This window comes from Cetorhinus maximus, chromosome 10, assembly GCF_964194155.1.
Source record: "Cetorhinus maximus chromosome 10, sCetMax3.hap1.1, whole genome shotgun sequence".
In the NCBI taxonomy this organism is placed as follows: Eukaryota; Metazoa; Chordata; class Chondrichthyes; order Lamniformes; family Cetorhinidae; genus Cetorhinus; species Cetorhinus maximus.
This window is the reverse complement of record NC_135888.1, coordinates 127,426,774-127,451,301: the sequence shown is the minus strand read 5'-3', so window position 1 is coordinate 127,451,301 and position 24,528 is coordinate 127,426,774. Positions and strand designations below refer to the sequence as shown.

The window sequence follows — 24,528 nt, the reverse complement described above, 5'->3', positions numbered from 1 at the left end:
AACAAAAGCATGGATAATGTTCAACAGCAGCGGAGCTGAGGCAGGACTGGAAGTGCATGGGTTACAGAGGTGGAAATATACAGTCTTAGTGGCAGCACAGCTATGTGGTCAGAGGTTCATTTTGGGGTCAAACATGACACCAAAATAGTTAACAGTCTGCTTCAGCCTCGCACAGTTGCTAGGGAGAGGGATGGAGCCACGGCCTAGGAAATGGAGTTTGTAGTGGGGGAAGAAAGTAGCTTTAGTTTTATCAATGGTTAACTGGAGGAAGTTTATGCTCATCCAGTACTGTATGTTGTATAAGCTATATAAGTACACTGGTTGTGCTGGTGCTTACACTGGTTTTAATAATATCAAAGAGAGAGTTGAGAGTTCAGTTGATCAAATCAGTTGCTGAAGAAAGATTGTGGTAAACAGAGGGCCAAAGGTTAGAAAGTTAGGATTTTGAAAGGACCATATTGGACGTGAAAGGAATGCCTGAAGGAAACCATCCTTGGACCAGTGTAAAATTCCGCAGTGTTTTGCTTTTATAAAATTCAACATGTCCTGCAGCTGCCACCAGCAGGACTCAATATTGCTGACCAAAATTCAGAATATTGGGCCTGTGACGGCTTCATATTAAAAGTCAAAAAGGTTTCATTTTTAGAATTTCCTGTTGTCTTATGGGTATTATACTCACCCAAGTTTATAATGTTTAAACAATTCATATCTTTGACAAAAACGTGATCAAATGACATTATGATAATCTGAACTTTGATGATCATCTAACTGTGGCAGCAAATTATTTTTAATTTTCTCTGCACTTCAGCAACAGTAAAATTCTAACACATTGTTCTCTGTCACTCTTTTGCAGGTTTCTATGGTGAGAGTTACACTCTTCATCGATCAGGCACAGATCACAGTGAACTCTACCTGATTTGCAATAGTTATTACAATAGGAACTATCACATTTACTCCACTGCTGCTTGGAGCTGGAGGCCACATCATCCTTCAAATCAGGAGAAAGAAATAGCATCTGCATCGGAATATCAGCCCATCAATGTAAACAGGACTGACTTTGGGAATCGACTGGTCCCCACAGAGACAAATTTTAATGGTATGGATTTCAATGTGAGGATTGTCCCCGTGCTGTTTGAAGATGCTGGAGTTTACAAATGTTCTCTGGGACCACGTGAAATGGTGACCATTCAACTCATCACAGTTAAAGGTAGGAGACAGAATGTTGCTGCTGTTTTCAATGATCAAGTCAGTGTTTAAAATGTAAGTTATTTTCTTGTTTACACAGTGACAGCTGAACCATCTGATGCAGTGACTGAGGGAGACACCGTTACCCTGACCTGCTCTGTCTCTGATGTCACTGAATCAATGAGACTGGTTTGGATCAATAGTGATGGGAAAACTGTTGAAGAAAAAGCATTAAATATACATAACCAGGAAGATAACTCGTTGAAACTTATTATTCAGGAAGCTGACAGAAGCAGCAGGAAGTGGATATGTGTTTTGTTTCTTGAAAACCAGTTTCAGTTTTTAGTGCTGTACTACCTGGAGCCCAGTGGTAAGTGACTCAGCATTTGCTTTTTATACATGTAATCTTGATAGAAAATTCTTGTCACTTATTGTCCTTGTTGTAAGAAGTAAGCCCTCCTTCTTATCCTATGGATGAGGCTCTACAAAAGTGCAGAGTTTCAGAAAATTATGATGACCCAGAATAGCCTGAGATCAAGCTTCACACTTTACTGGTCTATATGGGCTTAATTTTAACTCTGAGTAAGTGGATGGGTTTTGCATAAGTTAATATCTTACCCATATGTCTCAGCTGTTTTCCCTCAGCCTTGCAGTCTCCTGCTGACTCACAGCTTTCACCTGTTGATCTTCAGCACTGTTTTCTCTAAGGTTCGCTCTCTCAATTCCCTTCAATATAGTTATCTTCCCTACAGTGAGGTCAGAAGTGGGGATGTTTGCAATGATTGCACAATGTTAAGCACCATTCGCAACTCTTCAGATACTGAAGCATGTGCCCACATGCAGCAATACCTGGACTGCATTCAGGCTTGGGCTGATAAGTGGCAAGTAATATTCTCACCACACAAGTGCCAGGCAATCACCATCTCCAACAAGAGAGAATCCAACCATCTCCCCTTGACATTCAATAACATTACCATTGCTGAATCGCCCACTATCAACATCCAGGGGATTACTATTGATCAGAAACTGAACTGGACCAGCCATATAAATACTGTGGCTACAAGAGCAGATCAGAGGTTGGGAATTCTGGGGTGACTACCTCACTTCCTGACCCCCCCAATGCCTGTCCATCATCTACAAGGCACAAGTCAGGAGCATGAGCACTTGCCTGGATTAGTGAAGCTCCAACAACACTCAAAAAGCTCAACATCCAGGACAAAGCAGCCTGCTTGATTGGCATCCCATCCACCACCTTGAAAATTCATGCCCTCCACCACCAAGGCACAGTGGCAGCAGTGTGTACCATCTACAAGATGCACTGCAGCTCACCAAGGCTCTTTCGACTGCACCTTCCAAACCTGTGACCTCCCCCATCTAGAAGGACGAGGGCAGCAGATGAATGGGAACTCCACCACCTACAAGATGCCCCCCAAGTCATTCAACATCCTGACTTGGAACCGTATCACCGTTCCTTCACTGTCACTGAGTCAAAATCCTGGAACTCCCTTGTAATACCACATGGACGGCAATGGTTCAAAAAGGCAGCTCGCCACCACCGCCCTCAAGGGCAATTAGGGATGGCTAATAAATGCTGGCCTAGCCAGTGACGCCCACATCCCATTAATGAATAAAAAAAAACTTCAATTTTGGTAAATTCTTTAAGACAGGTCGAATATTTACTGTTAACAGTAATATGGGCTCATTTCCATTAGTGTTCTGACCCACAATGAATCAAAATGTTGAGGCAGAATTCCCAAAGTGATCAAAGGAAAATGGAATTCTGTGCTGCAAACAATGCAATTGAAACTCTCCGCTCTTCAGACTCAGAGAATCTCTTAACAAAAACAGAATTACCTGGAAAAACTCAGCAGGTCTGGCAGCATCGGTGGAGAAGAAAAGAGCTGACGTTTCGAGTCCTCATGACCCTTCAACAGAACTGTTCTGTTGAAGGGTCCTGAGGACTCGAAACGTCTGCTCTTTTCTTCTCCACCGATGCTGCCAGACCTGCTGAGTTTTTCCAGGTAATTCTGTTTTTGTTTTGGATTTCCAGCATCCACAGTAGCTTTTAGCTTTTTGTTTTTATCTCAGAGAATCTCTTCTTCTCTCTCTGCCTCAGCTGATTCTGAAAACATCTGAACCTCATCACTCTCATTCTAACTTGGGGCTAATGCATTAAGAGTGTAAAAGCAGGCAATTCAAGGCCGTAGAACCACTGGCTCTGATAATATATATAACTTAACTCACTTGGAAAACAATGCCGAAGATCAACAAGTAAAATCTGTGATACAGAGAAAGCAAGGCTGAAGGAAAACAGTGCTAGAGATCCACAGGTAAAAGTGGCCATCCTGATGGAATTCAGGGGCCAAGCGTCAGGGTAGAGTGACCGAGAGCATCAGGGAGCGATTTAAGCAAAACTAAAGGTGACAGCAGCACAAGCAAGGTGCTGATTAATTATTAGCTGTTACGTTTTCTTTTATATAGGTCTTTAGTTGTTTCTCTTGAGTTTAGGTAATCTAATAAATAAAGGCATGGCAAGGCACTTCAGTCACATGGAATGCACATTCTGTGCCATGTGGTAACTCCAGGATGCTTCTCATGTCTTGGGAACCACATGCGCAGGAATTGTTATCAGCTAGAGCAACTTGAGCTCTGGGTTTTGGGAGTTGGGTTTTGGGAATGCACTGTGGTGCATTCGCAAGCTTGAGAGCTGCATGGATAGCACACTCCTGGATGTGGTCAAACCACAACTTGTGAGCAGACAGGAACTGAATGCCAGGCAGTCAAGGAGGGCCAGGCAGATAGTGCAGGATTCCTCTAGCACATCTCACTCACTAACCAGTACTCAGTAATGAAAATTAGTCAGAGTGGTCATTCCTCTGAGCACCATAGGTGGCCCAGCTGTACAGGGGAGCAGGAGGAACATTGGGATAGCAATAGTGATAGGGGATTTGATAGTTAAGGGAACAGAAAAGTGGTTCTGCTGTCACAGGCATGAATCCAGGATGGTATGTTGCCTCACTGATACCAGGGTCGATGATGTCACTGAGGAGCTGCGGAGCTTCTCTGAGGTGAGCAGGTGAACAGCCAGGGTTCGTGGTCCATATCGGCACCAATGTCATAGGTAGAAAGAGTGATGATGTTCTGAAAGGTGATTTTACGAAGTTGGGAAAGAAACTAGTAAACAGCACCACAAAGGTAATAATCTCCGGATTACTCACATGTGCTAATGAGTGTCAAAATAGGAGGATAGAGCATATGAGTGTTTGGCTAGAGAGATGGTGTGGAGGGAATGCTTTAGATTTCTGGGACATTGGGATTGTGGGGCAGTAAGCCCTATTCAGTGCAGACAAGTTGCAACTCAATAAAACCATGGCCAGTAGCCTCATAGGTCATTTAGCTAGTACTGTTTTTGAGGGTTTAAACTAACTTGGCAGGGGGATTGGATCCTGGACCTGGCTTGGGGGAGGATAAGCAAGGTGCACAAAGAATTGGGAGAAGTCTGTAGCACTAGAGTAAGAAATAGTAACCTATAAATTGGGGTCGGACTGAGGTATAACGCAATAGTCCAGATTTTCCTGCCAGCAACTCCTTTGCCCCCAGTTCCACCTCCCACCCACAGCCCCATCCCCATAGTGATGGAGCAGAGGGATGTTGGTAGGAGTTGGGGAGTGGAAGCCAGAGTGCTGGAGGACCAGAGGAGTGGGGAAAATGCAGTCGTATTGAAGGCTGGGGAAAGGAGTGGGACAATGAAGAAGGGTTAGGAGTTGGAGGCAGATTCAATCATGGCTTTCAAAAGGAAATCGGATAAGCATCTGAAAAGAGAATATTTGCAGGGCTATGGGGTAACGGCAGGCGAGTGGCACTGGCTGAGTCTCCCTTGTAAAGAGCCAACATTGACATGATGGGCTGAATGACCTCCTCTGTGCTGTAACCATTCCAGGAATACATGATGCTATGGTTTTGAACGGAGTGATTCCGGGGTGGATACGAAGTGGAGACAATATTTTCCCCATTTAGCTGTCAAAAGAAAACACTAAGTGTAGAATTCATGTATTTACTTTCTGTCAGTGAGCCCTGGTTGGGAGATTCCCCATCAAGTACAAATTTGTTCACATGCTGCTTCCCTCGAATTGTGCTCATACCTGAAGGATCCTTCTATGGGGAAGCAGTCAAGCTGTACATCGAGTGAATGGAAGGTCTTCCTGTTAATGAAGGTCCCTGGTTGGTCTGTGGGAGCCTTAATAACCACATGCATGCAGTCGGTCACACCCTGCACCTGGGGAATCCAGTAATGGCCACAAATTCAATGGCACTCTCAGCTCGACAGCCCAGATCAATGTAAAAACACACGTATATTCATCAGCCTTCTTAAACAGGGCATTAGCCATAACTTTGGTGTGTCGATGAGCCATAATCTATGAGATTTCACCAATCACTCCAATGGATCCCTGGGAAGAGCTGGAAGTATAAACGTTCAGTGCCTCGGTGACCCTCTGATTCACTGGCATTGGGTGGCACCCACCTCCCACGGCACACAGATCAGTGATGGCCTCCCGGAAGAGGCACAGTCTTTGGCGACTGCATAGGCATTGGCTGGTAGCTGAGCCTCAGATGGCACACCATCTCTGGCTAGTCTCTTTTGCATTCAGGAGGGTGTTCACGCACCCATCTGTGCCATGCCCTGAGGTACGCTCTCCTGTTGGCACGGAGGTTGCTGATCTCCTCCTGCTGGTGCCTGGACTTCCCTGCCTCTCTGCTGTTCCTCCTCCTCCTCAGCATGGACCACTGAAGCCTGGGTAAATGAGGCCCTTGGTAGGTTGTTTCTCTCAGTTTCCAAGGGCCTTTACGAAAGTGACTCCATCCTGCCCATCCCAATGTTTCTAGTGCTCAAATGCCAGTGCCCAGAGTGTCTCAGGTGGCACACCCCTGTGGTGCTAGAACCTTTTCACCCCTTCATGCTTTCATTTGCCAGCTCCCACACTGCTTACCCTCCCTGCCTTGCCACACTGGTTCTTACAATGGTTGTTAGGTGAGGCCTGCACTGAGCTCACGCTTGCTTACCACCACTTTTCTTAACCAGGTGAGGCTTCGAAGCCCCATGGTTTTCATGCACCATTCATAGAGCCCCTTAAAATTTATTTCAATTGGTTATTTAATTGCCTTAATTACCTTCCTGCTGTGTTCATGCGTGATGTGCTTTCACCATGTTAGCCATTGTCAGTAACATCAGAAAGATGAGGAAGTGTTGGGCTTCCATCCCAACATCCTCCATCCTGATATTCTGCCAACTCCTTCTGACAACTGTCTCCGAGTCCATCCTCAAAGGGCCCCAAAAATTCCAGCCTTTGTGTTGACAGCATGTTAAATTTCACAATCTCTCTGTGCATTTGGAAAGTGGGTGACCAGTTGCCAGAGATCTATGCATTTTCCCACCTTGGTTCCTCAAATTTAGTGATGTGCTGATAGCAGGCATTGAAAGGAAGGGTTGAAAAAGAAACCAAAGTATGAACGTACTCTTGAGAGATCAGCAAATGCCTATTCCTCATCTACTTTTAGGATTGCTGGAGAAGATTGTGCAGATTGTGGAGAACACTTTGCATTTGCTAACCTAGACCCCAATAAAGGGGGGGTTGGGGGGGAACTTGTCTTAAGAGGTGGTATGTGCTTGAATAGGAGAGTTTGCAGCAGTCCATCATGACTGTGAAGTTTTAGGGATAGTTAGTAACTGGGCGATGGTATGAAATGTTCCAGAATGTGCTCCCCACCCAAATGGAGGGTGGGAATATCTACCTAAAGCTCTGTGCCTTTGCTCTGCTCTAATTACATAAACAGCTAGATACATGCAAAAATTAAACTAAGTTGAAAAAGGCAGCTAGGTATTTCAAAATATAGATTTCCCTCCTTTTCCTTTAGACTTTGGTGATATCATGTGCAGACATAGGATCACCAAGCCTGTAAATGTTGAGGGCACCAAGCTCTCCCTCTTCATTTCTCACCACCTGCCTGAATACCTTTGGTCTTCAATCTTCAGCCACTATCTGGAATTATAAACAAATCTCACCACATCTCCAATTCTCCTTAAAAATCCTTTAAAAAATCTTCTTTAAATTCATTTTTAGAACATTTAGCTATATCTCCTAACTTTCATGCCATTGCTTTTTGTCTTTCAATGCTTTTATATATATATATTCCTCTCCTCTTTGCAAAGGGGGAAGAACAGTTTTTTTTCATCAAAAGAGATATATAAATGTAATTTTTTGCCACGGTATGAAAATGTCCGAGGAACAATAATACAATATAATAAGTTTAATATTATAGACTTTCTTCTATACAATTCCTCACTGGGATGTGTCTCCTGTGTCAATTCTAAAATGCATTGTAACTAATAGATTATTGAAAGCAAATTTTCTATAGTTTGATAATTGCACAGATTTGATTGGGGAGATTGCTATCTGATTTTAAAATGTTTTTCATCTTTCCTTGCAGGAAGCCGGAATGATATTTATTTCCTCCATCAGGAGGGGAACTTTGTATTGAAAGGACCAGACAATCCTGGAAATGGCTCCATTGTCTGGGAATGGAGACCACACTCAGTGCAACAAACTACAAAACAATTAGGAACTTTTCACAGCAAAGATCAGCAGTGGTTTTTACAATGGAACGATGAGTACGATAAAATATCAGACATTTCTCAGAGGATCTGTGAGGACTGGGGTACCCTTAACGTGAGAATGAGAAATCCTACCTTTGAACTTGCAGGATTGTTTACCTGGAGCCAGACACAGCCCAGTAAGAAAATCCTGAAACAGTTTGAAGTATTTGGGATCAAAGGTAAGGGCAAGGACTGGGAAATGTTCAATAATGTGGTTTTATGTGAACAATTCCACAAATATTCACACATAATGTGAGGATCGTGTCATGATCATCCAGTTCTGTCATTCAATCCAGAATGAAACTCTCAATGAAAGCAGCTAATTCATTAAAAATCTTCTGTGCATGAGAACTAGTGGATGCACTAATGGTTAATAATTTTGATAGCATCAGCAGTTGTTCACAGCTACATGTACATCCTCCTAAAATTCCAGGGACAATGGCCATGGAGGGGAATGGAGCTGGTGGCCACAGTATGGAATTTGGAGTTTGTGACAAGGGCTGAAGATGATGGTTTTCCAAAGATATTAGGCAAATGACTTAACAGCACAGAGGCAATGGGAGGGTTAAGAGAGGTGGTGGAAAGATAGAACTGTGTGTTGTAAATATGATGGAGTTGGCCCAATGGAGAATTTTAACCAAAAAAAGTGGGCAGATTTCTGATGGGTGGGGATTAAAGTTTTAAAAAAGAAACTATCTTGACCTAAACATACATCCAACTGGCTCACTTCCAGCCTTAATGAAGGTTGGATGTCGACAGCCGACTAACCGGCTCCAAGGAGTCAGGTTGTAACTTTAAGTATGATAATCAGGCTGTGAGAGGTGGTGATGGTGGGTAATGGGGGGAATGCAGCAATGGGGGTTTGTGTTGGAAAGACCAGTGAGAGAGGGAGCACTTGGAGGTGCAGACCCAGGGGCATCCTGATCAGGAAGGGGTCCAGTTATGGAGGCCCCCCCCACCAACCCATCCTAGGTGCGAGTAGGCTAATCTGTCGGACATCCCTACCCCATCCTTGACCTCCTCCTGCGGGTCTGAAAATTGCGGCTGGGCGGGAAGCGGCCCTTAAGTAGCCAGTAATTGGCCACTTAAGGGTCTCAATTTAAGCGAGGGTGGGTGGGCTGCCAATGGCCTCACCTGCCCAACTGTGCCTCCACCAACCCCCTGTAAATGTTCCGACGGGCCAGGGGTGGGCGGGTAGACAATGTTAAGGCCACCCGGTTAAATTCTGCTCATAGAATAAGAATCACAGGGTATTCTAACTAAGAGTTGTATAAAGGGGGTAAGGGAATGGAGTTCCTACAATTTGTACAGGACAGCTTTCTAACCCAATATGTAAAAAGCCCAAGAAGGGAATATTCACTATTGGATCAAGTAATAATGAATGAACCAGACCAAATAAGAGAAGCAAAAGTAGAGGGACATCTAGATAATAGTGATCATAATATAATATGATTTAAGATGGTGAGAGGGAAGGGCAAAAGTATGATGAAAATCGGATTAATAGATTGGAGAAAAACTAATTTTGAGGGGCTGGGAATAAAGTCGGGATGTAAAATTGACAGCACTGATGCATAAACAACATAGGGAAACTTTTAAAACAGCCTTGAACATAGTTCAGGAAAAATACATGAAGTGAAAAGTGAAGTACAACTCCATGGATAAATAAAGACATAAGGGAACAGCTGGGGTTTGGAAAGTGGCATACTTTTAAAACACAGCAGAGCAGTGCATAATATGAGAGAATACAAAAAGATTAGGAGAGAAGTCAAAAAAACCAGCGGAAGACAAAAAGGAACAGTGAAATTAAATTATCAAGGAACGTCAGATAAAGTAGTAAAATATTTTAAAGGCACATCAATAGAAAAGGAAGGCTGAGGTTGGATTAGGACATTTAAAACATAGGTAGGAAAATACAATGGGTAGCAATAGGGAGATGACAGAAATATTAAATAATTATTTCACTTCTATGTTTACCAGGGCGCTGGAACATGTAGTCTTGACATTTAGTGATGACATAAGTAATGAGATAAGCGCATTTAAAATTAAAAAAGGATGCATTGAATAAGCTAATCAAGAGGATAAAGCACCTGGCCCAGATGAATTGCATCTGCATATTTTAAAAGAATCTAGGGAAGAGATAGTAGTGGCATTTCTACTCATATTTAATAACTTGCTAGGAAAAGGCATAGTGCCAGAGAATTGATGGATAGTTCATGTAATTCCTATACTTAATAAGGAGAACAGAATATACATCGGGAATTATAGACCCATCAGCTTAACATGAATGCTGGAAAAAACATGGAATTGCTCCGAAAGGAGAAAATAGAAGAACATCTAGGAACAAATTATATAACAATGAATAGTTGGCATGGGTTGCAACAAGGAAAGTAATTCGCCACTTAAGGGCCTCAGATAGGGAGAGGAGAGGCCTCACCCCCACAGGACCCCGCTGCAAAATTTTTGACGGGTCGGAGGCTGGCAAGTAGGTAGCGGTAAGGCCACCCAGGTAATTTTATGCCTCCCCGCCACCTGCAAACCCACTGATGGGGGCCACTAAAATTCTGCCCATTGTATCCTCCTCACAGGTTACTTTCCTACCTATCTTTGTATCAACAAATTTGGCTACAATACATGGTCCCTTCATCCAAATCATTCATATAGCTGTAAATAGTTGTGGCCCAGCACTGATCCCTGTGGCACTCTACTGGTCGCAGTTTACCAACATGAAAAAAACCCATTTATTCCGATTCTCTGTTTTGTCTTAGTTAGCCAATCCTCTATCCGTGCCACTGTATTACCCCCAACACCATGAACTCATATATGAGCACAATATTTAAGATGGTCACCAAGAAACCCAATTGGGAATTCAGAAGAAAAAAAACCTCTTTACACAAAGAGTGTTGAGAATGTGTAATTCTTCCTTCACAGGGAGTGATGGAAGCATATAATATAATTGCGTTTAAGGGGAAGCTAGACAAGCATATGAAGGAGAAGGGAACAGATGATTATGATGATACGTTTAGATGTCGAAAGATAGAAGATTTGTGTGGAGTAAAAAATGCACTCGTTGGGCCACAAGGTCTGTTTCTGGCCTTTATGCAGTGGTGGCGTGTTACAGTTCACTCAGAGAGTCTGAGTTGTAGCAGCACACACTTTTACATGCATATTGTAGCTTGGAGCTACAGTCAAAGCTCCAACATTCATTCCATCACATGGCTGACCTTGCCACTGATGTTTGTCTGGAGGGTTTGCAGATTGATGCTCAACCTGTTTGGTTGTGCTATGGATGCACCTTCCTTGGCCGTCAAGCCTTCGGGTGGGACTTGAACTCAGGGCTTCTGGCTCAAAGGCTACCCACTGTGACACAAGACATCCCTTTAGATATTATAAAACCCTATGTAAACGTGGAAGATGAGGCAGCCAGTAAACATTATAAGGGAAATATTGATTGGCAGCACTTCACACAACAGGTCAGCATTTGTCTGATTGTCCATTTGGATTAAAAGATAATGTTGAATATAATATTTTAGAAAGCCTATGAACAAATATACACCCATCATTTATAATAAAACAGGAAGTGCTGGGAAAACTCAGCCGATCTGGCAGCACCTGTGGAGAGAGAAACAGAGTTAACAATCTGAATCCACGTGACTCTTCTCTCCACAGATGCTGCCAGACCTGCTGAGATTTTCCAGTATGTAAAGTTTATTTCAGATTTCCAGCATCCGCAGTATTTTGCTTTTATACTCATCATATATCTGCTTTTACAGTTGAGTCCGATTCCCAGAGGCCTGTAATGGGCAGTGACATCACCCTCAGTTGTACCATCTCCAGGCTCTCAGATACAGTCAGTCTTCACTGGAAACAGAGAGGCTCATCTCAGCAGAACAGGCGGAAGAACACTGATGAGATCCATCTGAATAACACTGTCTATCTGATAGTCAGACATGTTGGAGCAGGAAACCAGAATCTGTATACATGGGAAGTGCAGGAAAATAACTCCATTGTTCTCACTGGAAGCACAAAAGTTGATGTGGATTGGGGTAAGTCCAGAGCTACCTTGCAGTAGATATTAAATAGTTACTGATATAAAACTATTACACACAAAGTACAGTGATCACAGACATCACTGTGGTCTTTTACTGCAGAATGTGTTCCTTGTTTTTGCTCTGGAACATGGGTCTAAATATAAAATGGGGACATGAGAACTGATAGAAACATAGAAAATAGGAGCAGAAATAGGTCATTCTGACCTCAACATGATCATGGCTGATCCTCTATCTCAACGTCATACTCCTGCTCTCTCCCCATACCCTTTGACACCTTTAGAGTCTAGAAATCTATCTATTTCCTTCTTTAAAACATTCAGTAATTTGGCCTCCACAGTCTTCTGTGGTAGAGAATTCCACAGGTTCACCACACTCTGAGTGAAGACATTTCTCCTCACCTCAGTCTTAAATGGCCTACCTGATACCCTGAGACTGTGACCCCTTGTTCTAGACCCCCCAGCCAGAGGAAACATCATCCCTTCATCCAGTCTGTCCAGCCCTGTCAGAATTTTATATATTTCATTGAGATCTCCTCTTATGCTTCCGAACTCCAGTGAATACAGCCTATTCGACCTAATCTCACTTTATACGACAATCCTGCCATCCCAGGAATCGGCCTGGTGAACATTCGCTGCACTCCCTCTATAGCAAGTATATCCTTTCTTAGGTAAGGAGACCAAAACTGCATACAATACTCCAGGCATGGTCTCACCAGGGCCCTGTGGTGCTGCTGTAAGACACCCTTGCTCCTGTACTCAAGTCCTCTCGCAATGAAGGCCAAGATACAATTTGCCTTCTTAATTGCTTGCTGCACTTACATGCTTGCTTTCTGTGATTGGTGTACAAGGATAACCAGATCCCTTTGTACATCAACATTTCCCAATCTATCACCATTTAAATAATAGTCTACCATTTTGTTTTTCCTGCTGAAGTGGATAACTTCACACTCATGCACACTATACTACATCTGCCATGTATTTGCCCATTCACTCAACTTGTCTAAATTGTCTCGAAGCCTCTTTACATCCTCCTCACCACTCACTTTCCCACCTAGTTTTGTGTCATCAGCAAACTTGTAAATATTACATTTGGTTCCCTCATCCAAATCATTGATGTATAGTGTGAATAGCTGGGGCCCAAGCACTGATCCTGGCAATACCCCACTGGTCACCGCCTGCCATTCCAAAGAAGACCCTTTTATTCCTAGTCTCTGTTTCCTGTCTGTTAACCAATTCTCAATCCATACCAATATATTACCTCAGTCCCACGTGCTTTAATTTTGCACACTAACCTCATATGTGGGACTTTATCAAAAGCTTTCTGAAAATCTAAATACACCACATCTACTGGTTCTCCCTTATCTATACTGCTAGTTATGTCTTCAAAAAAACTCCAGTAGGTTTGTCAAACATGATCTCCTTTTCATAAATCCATGCTGACTTTGTCTAATCCCGTTGATATTTTCTAAGTGCCCTGTTATCACATCCTTTATAATAGACTCTAACATTTTCCCTACTACTGATGTTCAAGTAACCGGTCTGTAATTCCCTGTTTTATCCTGCCCTTTTTTTTTAAATACTGGGGCGACATTTGCCACCCTCCATTCTGCTGGGCCTGTTCCAGAACCTACAGAATTTTTGGAAGATGACAACCAATGAATCCATTATTTCTGTGGCCACCACCTTTAGTAACTTGCTATGTAGATTATCGGACCCTGGAGATTTTTTGGCTTTCGTTCCCATTAATTTCTGAATTCTAAACTGCTCCCAATCCTCAGGTTTGCAACTTTTTCTAGCAACTTCATATGACACCTCTTTGGATCTAATACTATCCTTAATTTCTTTTGTTAGCCATGGTTGGGCCACTTTTCCTGTTGTGTTTTTGTGACAGGAAGGAATGTATAACCCATCCAACTTGTACAGATCCCATCTTCCCCAGAATCGGTCCCAACACCTCAGGAATCTAAATTCCTCCCTCCTACACCATCTCTCCAGCCATGCATTCATCTGGTCTATTCTCCTATTCCTGATCTCGCTAGCACGTGGCACTGGGAGTAATCTGAGATTACTACCTTTGAGGTCCTGCTTTTTAACTTATTTCCTAGCTCCCTGTATTCTGCTTTCAGGACCTCATCCCTCTTTTTAACCTATGTCATTGGTACCAATATGGCCCACGACCTCTGGCTGCTCACCTTCCCCTTCAGAATGTCCTGCTGCTGCTCCGTAACATCCTTGACCCTGGCACTAGGAAGGCAACATACCATCCTGATGTCATGTCTGTGGCCACAGAAATGTTTATCCTTACAATAGAATCCACTATCCTTATTGCTCTCCCACTCTTTTTCCTCTTCCACTGTGCAGCTGAGCCACTCATGGTGCCATGAACTTGGCTGTTGCTGCATTGCCCTGATAAACCATTTCCCCCAGCGGTATCCATAACGGAAAACCTGTTCGAGAAGGCGACAGGCCCAGGAGTCTCCTGCACTACCTGCCTCGTGTTTTTACTCTATCCGGCAGTCAGCCATTCCCTTTATGCCTGTACACTCTTTACTTGTGGTATGACCACCTCACTGTACATGCTATCCACAAAGATCTCATCCTTGTGGATGCGCCACAGTGACTCCAGCCACAGTTCCAGCTCCAAAATGCGGATTTCGATTAACTGCAGCTGAAAATATTTCCTGCATACGTGGTCACCCTGGATACTGGAAGTGTCCCTGGCTTCCCACATCACACAAGAGGAGCATTCCACTTGTCTGAGCTGCCCTACCATGACTTAGCCTTAAATTACTCCATTTACTTTTACTTCCTCTAGTTTAGAGAATATAAAGGACAGAAGAAATACTCACCAGATCCTACTTACCAAGGCCACCGCTCTGCTTTCTGAGGAAAGGTAGAAAATGAAAGGATCACTTCCTTCCCTCTTCACTGAACTCCTTCTCTCACCAAACTCCAACTTTAGCACTCTAATGCAACCCAAAGCAACACTCCAGTGCAGACCAAACAGGTTAATTCACTGGATTCATTTCAATTCACTGGATTCATTTCAATTCATATCTATGAATCAAAAATGATAAAATCCATCAATTAAAAAAGCAAATGCCATTCCAGTCAATGCTGGAAGAGAGAAATATAAAGAAATTAAAGGTACCCAATGCCAGTGTTAGAAGATTAAGGTCTTTCCTGAGACATTCTCTGAGGTGCATTGTAGCTGGTAACTCACAACTGTGCTCTAGATTTAGTTGTTCACATACTGCTCAATATCAGAATGTCTAATTGCATAATCTCAGGGTGTAAGAATAAGACCCCCTTGTGACCTGAACTGGATATTCAAGTTCATCACATGTGTGCTTCTTTAATCATTTTAAGGGTGACCCAGAAGAACCCCTTGCTGAGACAAGGCCAACGGTGATTGTTAAACTGATTTATTTCACAGTGAGTGAACATATAGAATAAGAATTGGGATCAGATTCACTTAGTTCAATCGATTTAACCTGGCTTTGTGTATAAGTTCAAAATAATGGACACACTATAGTGCCCGAAACCAATGTGTGGACTATTTGACTCAAACAAATTAACTCTAAACAACCCTCCTACACACTAAACCTGGCCCAAGTTTGCCCTTGGTGCTTTATGTTTTAAGTCTGGCTATCATTCCACCCTGAGATGAACCTGACTACCTCTGTCTCTGGTTTACAAACTGAGGGGGCCAGAGGTGCTCAATACAATGGGTATGAGGCATTTATGGATAATCCCTCGCAGAGAGTTGACCAAATTGTTCATCATCAACAGTCCAAAGGGAAACTACATCACTTTGATGGGAAAAGAACAAAATACAATGGATGTTGGAAATCCAAAACAAAACTGAAAATGCTGGAAAAACAGGGTTAATATTTCATGAACTTATGTAGAACGTAGTTCTGATGAAAGCCACAGACCGGAACATTAACTCTTTCTCTCTCCCACAGTTGCTACCTGGCTTGTTGAATATTTCCACCATTTTTTATTTTTTATATCTCTTTGATGGGGCCCATGTTTGGCACAGATGGTCTTTTTACCAAAGCCCAGTGTTTAACTAATAGTGAGGCTGGGTCAGTAGCCAGTGTATTCAGTTCCCAGCCAATTTCCCTGTCCCAATGCTACACTCCCAACTGACATTTGCCTGGAGAGCACTGCGTGTCCCTGTGGGAATTCAGGAGATGCATATCCCAGCAGCTATAAAAACCTAACACTTTGTCTCCTGTCTCTCTGTTACAGATTTACACCACAAGAAATACACACTTTATCGGTCAAGCACAGATCACAGTGAACTCGACCTGATTTGTGAAACTTACTTTGAGTACAATAAAACTAAATGGACCTGGAGGTCGCGTTATTTTCAGAGTGAAAAGAAAGAAATAGCTTCTGCATCAAAATCTCAGCCCATCGATGTAAACAGGACCTACTTTGGGAATCGTCTGGTCCCCACAGAGACAAATTTTAATGGCAAGAAATTCAATGTGAGGATTGCCCCTGTCCTGTTTGAAGATACTGGAGTTTACAAATGTATTCCAGGGAGATATAAAATGGTGACCATTAAACTAATCACAGTTAAAGGTAAGAGACAGAACATTGCTGCTGTTTTTAATGATCAAGTCAATGTTTAAAATCTGAATGATTTTCTTGTTTACACAGTGACAGCTGAACCATCTGATGCAGTGACTGAGGGAGACACCGTTACCCTGACCTGCTCTGTCTCTGATGTCACTGAATCAATGAGACTTGTTTGGATCAATAGTGATGGCAAAACTGCTGTAGAGAAAACATTGAAGGAAGAGAAACAGGAAGATTTTTTACAATTGAAAATTCAGAAAGCCGATAGAGACGGAAGGAACTGGATATGTGTTTTGTTTCATCAAAACATTCCAAAGATTTTTATTCCGTTTTACCTGAAGGCTAATAGTAAGTGTCTCAGGTTTTACTCTTTGTAACTTTCATATAAAGTTCTTATCTCTTCTGCTCTTTTTTCTACAATAACCTCTTACTTTTCACATTCTGTTGCACTCTACATTACTAAAGTTCATAATCATAGGTTTTCACATGTTAACAGTTTAACATCAAAAGTCAAAATGTGCCCCACAAAGCTGAAGAGGAACACCTCTTTTTAACAACTTTAAGGTTTATTAAACTTAAGTAGAAGTGTTCTAAATGTTAAATTTCCTCTTCCTTCTGCAATAAGACTAGATGTCAGTAATGTAGTAAATTTTATCCAGTGTTGCTCTGCTGGGTAAATAACATGCCACTTGATATTACTCCATCTCTACCGATCATTTAGATGTGACCTATATTTGACCAACAACACTTCTGGAGGCAATTGGCAGAGACGGGTTAGTCATGAATGATTGATTGGGGAAGCATTGGATGATTGACCAGGAAATGATTGGGGGTAATTGGACAGGGAATAATCAGATGATTGGCTGGATGTGGAATGGGGGAGGGAGTGTGCCTTGGTGAGTGTGTGATTGGCTTGGTAAAGATTGGGTGATTGACCATGGGATGATTGTGCAATTGGCCAAAGGATGATTGTATAATTGGCCAGAGGATGATTGGGTGATTGGCCAGGAGATGATCGAGTGATTGGCCAGGGGATGATTGGATGATTGGCTGGGTGATGTTTGGGTGAGGGGTCAGGGGATGATTGGGTGAGGGGTCAGGGGATGATTGGGTGATTGGCCATCAGATGATTGTGTAAGTTGTCAGCGGACGATTGGGTGATTAGCTGGATGATGATTGGGTGATTGGCAAGGGGAGGTTTGGGTGATTGGCCAGGGGATGATTGGGTGATTAGTCAAGGAATGAGTGGGTGATTGGCCAGGAGTTGATTGGATGATTGCCCATGAGATGATTGGATGATTATTGAGGTGGTGATTGGGTGATTGACCAGGGGATGATTGGGTGATTAGCTGAGTGATGATTGGATGATTTGCTGGATGCTGATTGGGTGATTCGCCAGTAGATGATTTGTTGATTGGCCAGTGGATGATTGTGTACTTGGCCAGGGGATGGTTGGATGATTGGCTGTACGGTGATTGGGTGATTGGCCAGGGGGTGATTGGTTGGGAGATAATTGTGTGATTGGCTGGGTGATGACTGGGTGTTTGGCCAGGAGATGAGTGGGCGACTGGCCAGGGGATGAGTGGGCGATTGGCCAGGAGATGAGTGGGCGATTGGCCAGGAGATGAGTGGGCGATTGGCCAGGAGGTGAGTGGGCGATTGGCCAGGAGATGAGTGGGTGATTGGCCAGGAGATGAGTGGGCGATTGGCCAGGAGATGAGTGGGCGATTGGCCAGGAGATGAGTGGGCGATTGGCCAGGAGATGATTGGGTGATTGACCAGGAGATGATTGGGCGACTGGCCAGGGGATGATAGGGCGATTGGCCAGGAGATGAGTGGGCGATTGGCCAAGAGATGAGTGGGCGATTGACTAGGAGATGAGTGGGTGATTGGCCAGGAGATGATTGGGCGACTGGCCAGGGGATGAGTGGGCAATTGGCCAGGAGATGAGTGGGCGATTGGCCAGGAGATGAGTGGGCGATTGGCCAGGAGATGAGTGGGCGATTGGCCAGGAGATGATTGGGCGACTGGCCAGGGGATGAGTGGGCGATTGGCCAGGAGATGAGTGGGCGATTGGCCAAGAGATGAGTGAGCGATTGACGAGGAGATGAGTGGGTGATTGGCCAGGAGATGATTGGGTGATTGGCCAGGAGATGAGTGGGCAATTGGCCAAGAGATCAGTGGGCGATTGACCAGGAGATGAGTGGGTAATTGGCCAGGAGATGATTGGGTGATTGGCCAGGAGATGATTGGGTGACTGGCCAGCAGATGATTGGGTGATTGGCCAGGACATGTTTAGATGATTGGCCAGAGAATGATTGGGTGATTGACCAGGGTCATGATTGTGTGATTGGCCAGAGGATGATTGTATAATTGGCCAGCGGATGATTGGGTGACTCGCCAAGAGATGATTGGGTGATTGGCCAGAGGGTGATTGGTGATTGGCCAGGGGATGAATGTGTAATTGGCCAGAGGATGATTGGGCGATTGATCAGAGGATAAATGGGTGATTGGCCAGGGGATGATTGGGTGATTCACCAGGAGATGATTGGGCGATTGGCCAGGAGATGATTGGGTGATTGGCCTGCAGTTGATTGGGTGATTGGCCAGGACATGATTGGATGATTGGCCAGAGTATGATTGGGTGACTGACCAGGGTCATGATTGGGTGATTGGCCAGAGGATGTTTGTGTAATTGGCCAAGAGATGATTGGGTGATTCTGGAGGGGGAGATTGGGTGATTGGTCAGAAGATGATTGGGTCATTAGCTCAGGGATAATAAGGTAATTGGCCAGGTGAGGATTGAGTGAATAGCCAGGGTGTGATTGGTCAGAATGATTGGGAGATTGGCCAGGAAATGAATGGATGATTGACTGGGGAATTCTGGGTGATTGGACAGGACATGATTGTGTAATTGGCCAGAAGATTATTGGGTGATTGGCCAGAGGATGTTTGGACGGTTTGTCAGAGAACGATTGGGTGATTTGCCACCAGATGAGTGGGTGATTGACCAGGAGATGAGTGGATGATTGGCAGGAAATGATCTGGTGATTAGATTTGTTGATTGGCTGGAAGATCGGTCTGGAACTCACTTCCTGAAAGAGTGGTTGAATCAGAAACTCTTGTAACATTTAAGGAGTATTTAGATATTCACTTGCATTGCCATAGCCTCTGGGGCTATGGGCCAAGTGCTGGGAAGTTGGATTAGAGTAGCCAGATCGTTGTTCACTGGCACATATATGATGGGCTGAATGGCCTCCTTATGTGCTGTAAGCGTCTATGAGTGTATATGATGATTATCCAAGGTTGACAGGGTGATTGGCCAGGGGATGACTGAGTGATTGGCCACAAAATGGTTGGGTGATTGGCCAGGGGATGATTGGGTTTTTGGCTGGGTGATGATTGGGTGATTGGCAAGGAGATGATTTGGTGATTGGCCAGGAGATGAATGGGTGATTGGCTGGGGTTTATTGGGTGAATGGATGGGTGATTAGCTGGGTGATGATTAGGTAATTGGCCAGGGGATGACTAGATGATTGACCAGGACATGATTGGATGATTGGCCAGGAGATGAATGGGTGATTGACTGGGGAATTCTGGGTGATTGGACAGGACATGATTGTGTAATTGGCCAGAAGATTATTGGGTGATTGGCCAGAGGATGTTTGGATGGTTTGTCAGAGAACGATTGGGTGACTTGCCACCAGATGAGTGGGTGATTGACCAGGAGATGAGTGGATGATTGGCTGGGTTATGAATGGGTGATTGGCTGGGGAATTCTGGGTAATTGCACAGGACATGATTGTATAATTGGCCAGAGGGTTATTGGGTGATTGGAGAGAAGTTGTTTAGATGATTGGCCAGGAGATGATTGGGTGATTGGCCCAGAGATGATTGGATGATTGGCCAGGAGATGATTGGGTGATTGGCCTGGGGATGACTGTGTGATTGGCCAGGAAATGGTTGGGTGATTGGCCAGGGGATGATTGGGTGATTGGCTGGAAGATGATTGGGCGAATAGCTGGGTGATAACTGGGTGATTAGCCAGGAGATGTTTGGGTGATTGGCTAGGAGAGGAATGGGTGATTGACCAGGGTTTATTGGGTGATTGGTTGGGTGATTAGCTGGGTGACAATTGGGTAATTGGCCAGGACATGATTGGGTGCTTGGCCAGGAGATGAATGAGTGATTGATCAGAGAAATATTGGGTGATTTGCCGGAAGCTGTTTGGATGGAAGATGTTTGGATGATTGGTCAGGGGTTGATTGTGTAACAGGCCAGAGAGTGATTGGGTGATTGCTGGAAGATGATTGGGTGATTGGCCAGGGGATGATTGGGTGATTGGCCAGGGTATGATTGTGTAATCTGTCAGATGTTTGGGTGATTGGCCAAGCAATGATTATGTAATTGGCCAGAGGATGATTGGGTGATTGGCCAGGAGCTGATGGGGTGATTGGCCAGGAGAAGATTGGGTGACTGACAAGGACATGATTGGATGATTGGCCAGAAAATGTTTGGTGATTGGCCAGTGGAAGATTGGGTGACTGACCAAGACATGATTAGGTGATTGGCCAGTAGATGATTGGGTAATTGGCCAGGGGATGATTTGGTGATTGACCAGGAGGTGATTGGGTGATTGGCCAGGAGATGATTGTGTAATTGGCCAGAAGATCACTGGACAATTGCTGGAAGATGATTGGGTGATTGGCTGGATGATAATTGGGTGATTTTCCAGGGGAGGTTTGAGTGATTGGTCAACAAATGAATGGTGATTGGCTTGGAAATGATTGGATGATTGCCCAGGAGGTGAATTGGTGATTGGCTGAGGAATTCTGGGTGATTGGCCAGGACATGATTGTGTAATTGGCCAAGGGATGATTTGGTTATTAGCTGAGTGATAACTGGGTGATTGGCCAGGAGATGTTTACGTGATTGACCAAGGGATGATTGTGCAATCAGCCAAAGGATGATTGGGAGATTGGCCAGGGGATGATTGGGTGTTTGGCTGGATGATGGTTGGGTGATTGGTTGGGTAAAGATTGGGTTATTGGCCAGGAAATTATTGGGTAAGTGACCAGGGTATTATTCGGTGATTGGCCAGGAGATGTTCAGCAGATTGATCAAAGTATAATTGGGTGATTGGCCATGGGATGATTGTGTAATTGGCCAGAGGATGATTGGGTGATTGGCCAGGGGTTGATTCGATGATTGGCTGGGTGATGATTGGGTGATTGGCTGGGTGATGATTGGGTGATTGGCCGGGTGATGATTGGGTGATTGGCTGAGTGATGATTGGGTGAGTGGCCAGGGGATGATTGGGTGATTGGCCAGAGGATGATTGGGTGATTGCTGGAAGATGATTGGGTGATTGGCCAGGGGAGGATTGGGTAATTGGCCAGGGGATGTTTGGGAGATTGGTCTAGGACTGATTGGATGATTGGTCTAGGAATGAGTGGGTGATTAATTAGGAGATGATTGGGTGATGGTTGAGGAGGTGATTGGGTGATTGGCCTGGGGATGATTGGGTGAATTGCTGGGTGATGTTTGGATGATTTGCTGGGTGATCGCTAGGTGATTAGTTGGTTGACAACTGGGTGATTGGCCAGGAGGTGATAGCATGATTGGCCAGTAGATGGTTTGTTGATTGGCTAGGGGATGATTGGGCGATTGGTCAGAGGATGATTGGATGATTGGCTGGAAGGTGATTGGGTGATCGGCCAGAGGATGGTTGGCTGGGTGATAAATGTGTGATTGGCTGGGTGATGATTGGGTGATTGGTCAAAGGATGATTGGGTGATTAGCCATGGGATGAGTGGGTGATTGGCCAGAAGATGATTGGTTGATTGGCTGGATGATAATTGGGAGATTGGCGAGGGGTGATTGGCTGGGTGATAAATGTCTGATTGGTTTGCTGATGATTGTGTGATTGGCCAGTTGTTAACTGGATTAATGGTCAAGGGATGACTTGATGAATGGCCAGAGGATGTTTCGGTGATTGCCCAGGAGATGATTGGGTGAGTGGCTGGAAGATGAATGGGTAATTGGCCATGGGATGATTAGGTGATTGGCCACGGAATGAGAGGGTGATCGGCCAGGAGATGATTGGGTGATTAACCAGGACATGATTGGGTAACTGGTTAGAGAATGATTGGGCCATTGATCAGGGTCATGATTGGGTGATTTCCGAGAGGATGTTTGGGTGATTGGCCAGGAGATGTTTGGTTGATTTGCCAGGGGATGTTTGGGTGATTGGCCAGGGGATGATTGCGTGGTTGGCCAGGGGATGATTGGGTGATTGGCTGGATGATGATTGCCTGATTGGTCAGGGAAGGTGTGGGTGATTGGCCAGGGGGTGATTGGATGATTGGGCTAGGATTGATTGGGTGATTGATTTAGGAATGAGTGGATGATTGGTCAGGAAATGATTGGGTGATTGTCGAGAAGGTGTTTGGGTGATTGGCGTGGGGTTGACCAGATGATTGACCAGGTGATGATTGGGTGAATTGCTGGGTGATCGTTGGGTGATTAGCTGGTTGATGACTGGGTGATTGTCCAGGGGGTGATAGTGTGATTGGCCAGGAGATGATTGGCCAGGAGATGATTGGGTAATTGCCCAAAGGATGATTGGCTGATAGGCTAGGCACTGATTGTGTGATTGGCCCCGGGGTGCTTCTGTGATTGGCCAGGGGTTGATTGGGTGATTCGTCAGAGGATGTTTGGGTGATTGACTGGAAGATGATTGGGTGATTAGCCTGGGGAGGATTGGGTTTTTGGCTGCATAATGAAAAGGGGATTGGGCAGGTGAGATATTAATAATTGGCTAGGGGATGATTGGGCGACTGACTGCCTGATTATAGTGAGATTGGCCAGGTGAGATTTGGGTGATTGGCTAGGGGATGATTGGGTGACTGGCGAGATGATGATGGAGTCATTGACCAGAGTCATGATTGGGTGATTGCTCAGATGAGGATTGGGTGATTGGCCAGTGTCATGATTGGGTGATTGGCGAGAGGAAGATTGCGTGATTGGCCGGAAGATGTTTGGGTGATTGGCCAGGGAACAATTGGATGATTGACTGTATAATGATAGGGAGATTGGCCAGGTGAGATATCAGAGATTGGTAAGGGGATGAATGGGTGATTGTCCAAAGGATGATTGGCTGATAGGCTAGGCGCTGATTGTAATCGGCCAGAAGATTTTGGGTGATTGGCCAGGGGATGATTCAGTGGTTGGCTGGGTGATGATTGGGTGATTAACTGAGTGATGATTGGGTGAGTGGCCAGGGGATAATTGGGTGAATGGCAAGGAGATGATTGGGTGATTGGCCACAAGATGATTGGGTGATTGGCTGGGCAATAACTAGGTGATTGGCCAGGGGAGGTTTGGGTGATTGGTCAGGAGATGATTGGGTGATTGCCCAGGATATGACTGGCTCATTGTTGAGCAGGTGATTGGGTGATTGGTCAGGGGATGATTGGGTGACTTGCTGGGTGATGATTGGACAATTGGCTGGGTGATCGTTGGGTGATAAGCTGGTTGATGAGTGAGTGATTGGCCAGGAGATGATAGCGTGATTGGACAGTAGATGATTTGTTGATTGGCCAGTGGATAATTGTGTAATTGGCCAGAGGATGATTGGATGATTGGCTAGCACGTGATTGGGTGATTGGCCAGTGGATGACTGAATGATTGATCAAGGGATGACTTGGTGAATGGCCAGGGGATATTTGGGAGATTGGGCAGCACATGATTGATTGATTGGCCAGAGGATAATTGGGTCATTGACCAGGGTCATTTTTGGGTGATTTCTGAGGGGATATTTGGGTGATTGGCCAGGAGATGATTGGGTGATTGGCCAGGAGATGATTGGGTGATTGGCTAGCAGATGTTTGGGTGATTGACCAGGACATGATTGGGTAACTGGTCATAGGATGATTGGGTGATTGACTAGGGTCATGATTGCGTTGTTTGCGAGTGGAAGTTTGGGTAATTAGCCAGGAGATGATTGGGTGATTTGCTGGGTGATCGTTGGGTGATTAGCTGGGTGATT

The 24,528-nt window shown here is 44.6% G+C and overlaps 1 protein-coding gene across 1 annotated transcript in view; it reads left to right on the top strand.

Moving 5' to 3' along the window:
* The window catches only part of LOC144686108 (uncharacterized), a 114,688-nt gene that overhangs the window by 67,829 nt on the left and 22,331 nt on the right, over positions 1-24,528 (top strand). Inside the window, exons 8-12 of the mRNA XM_078551254.1 lie at positions 1,286-1,555; positions 7,672-8,016; positions 11,608-11,880; positions 16,143-16,481; positions 16,560-16,826. Coding sequence (XP_078407380.1) covers positions 1,286-1,555; positions 7,672-8,016; positions 11,608-11,880; positions 16,143-16,481; positions 16,560-16,826 — 1,494 coding nt within the window. The remainder of the gene's footprint in view (positions 1-1,285; positions 1,556-7,671; positions 8,017-11,607; positions 11,881-16,142; positions 16,482-16,559; positions 16,827-24,528) is intronic.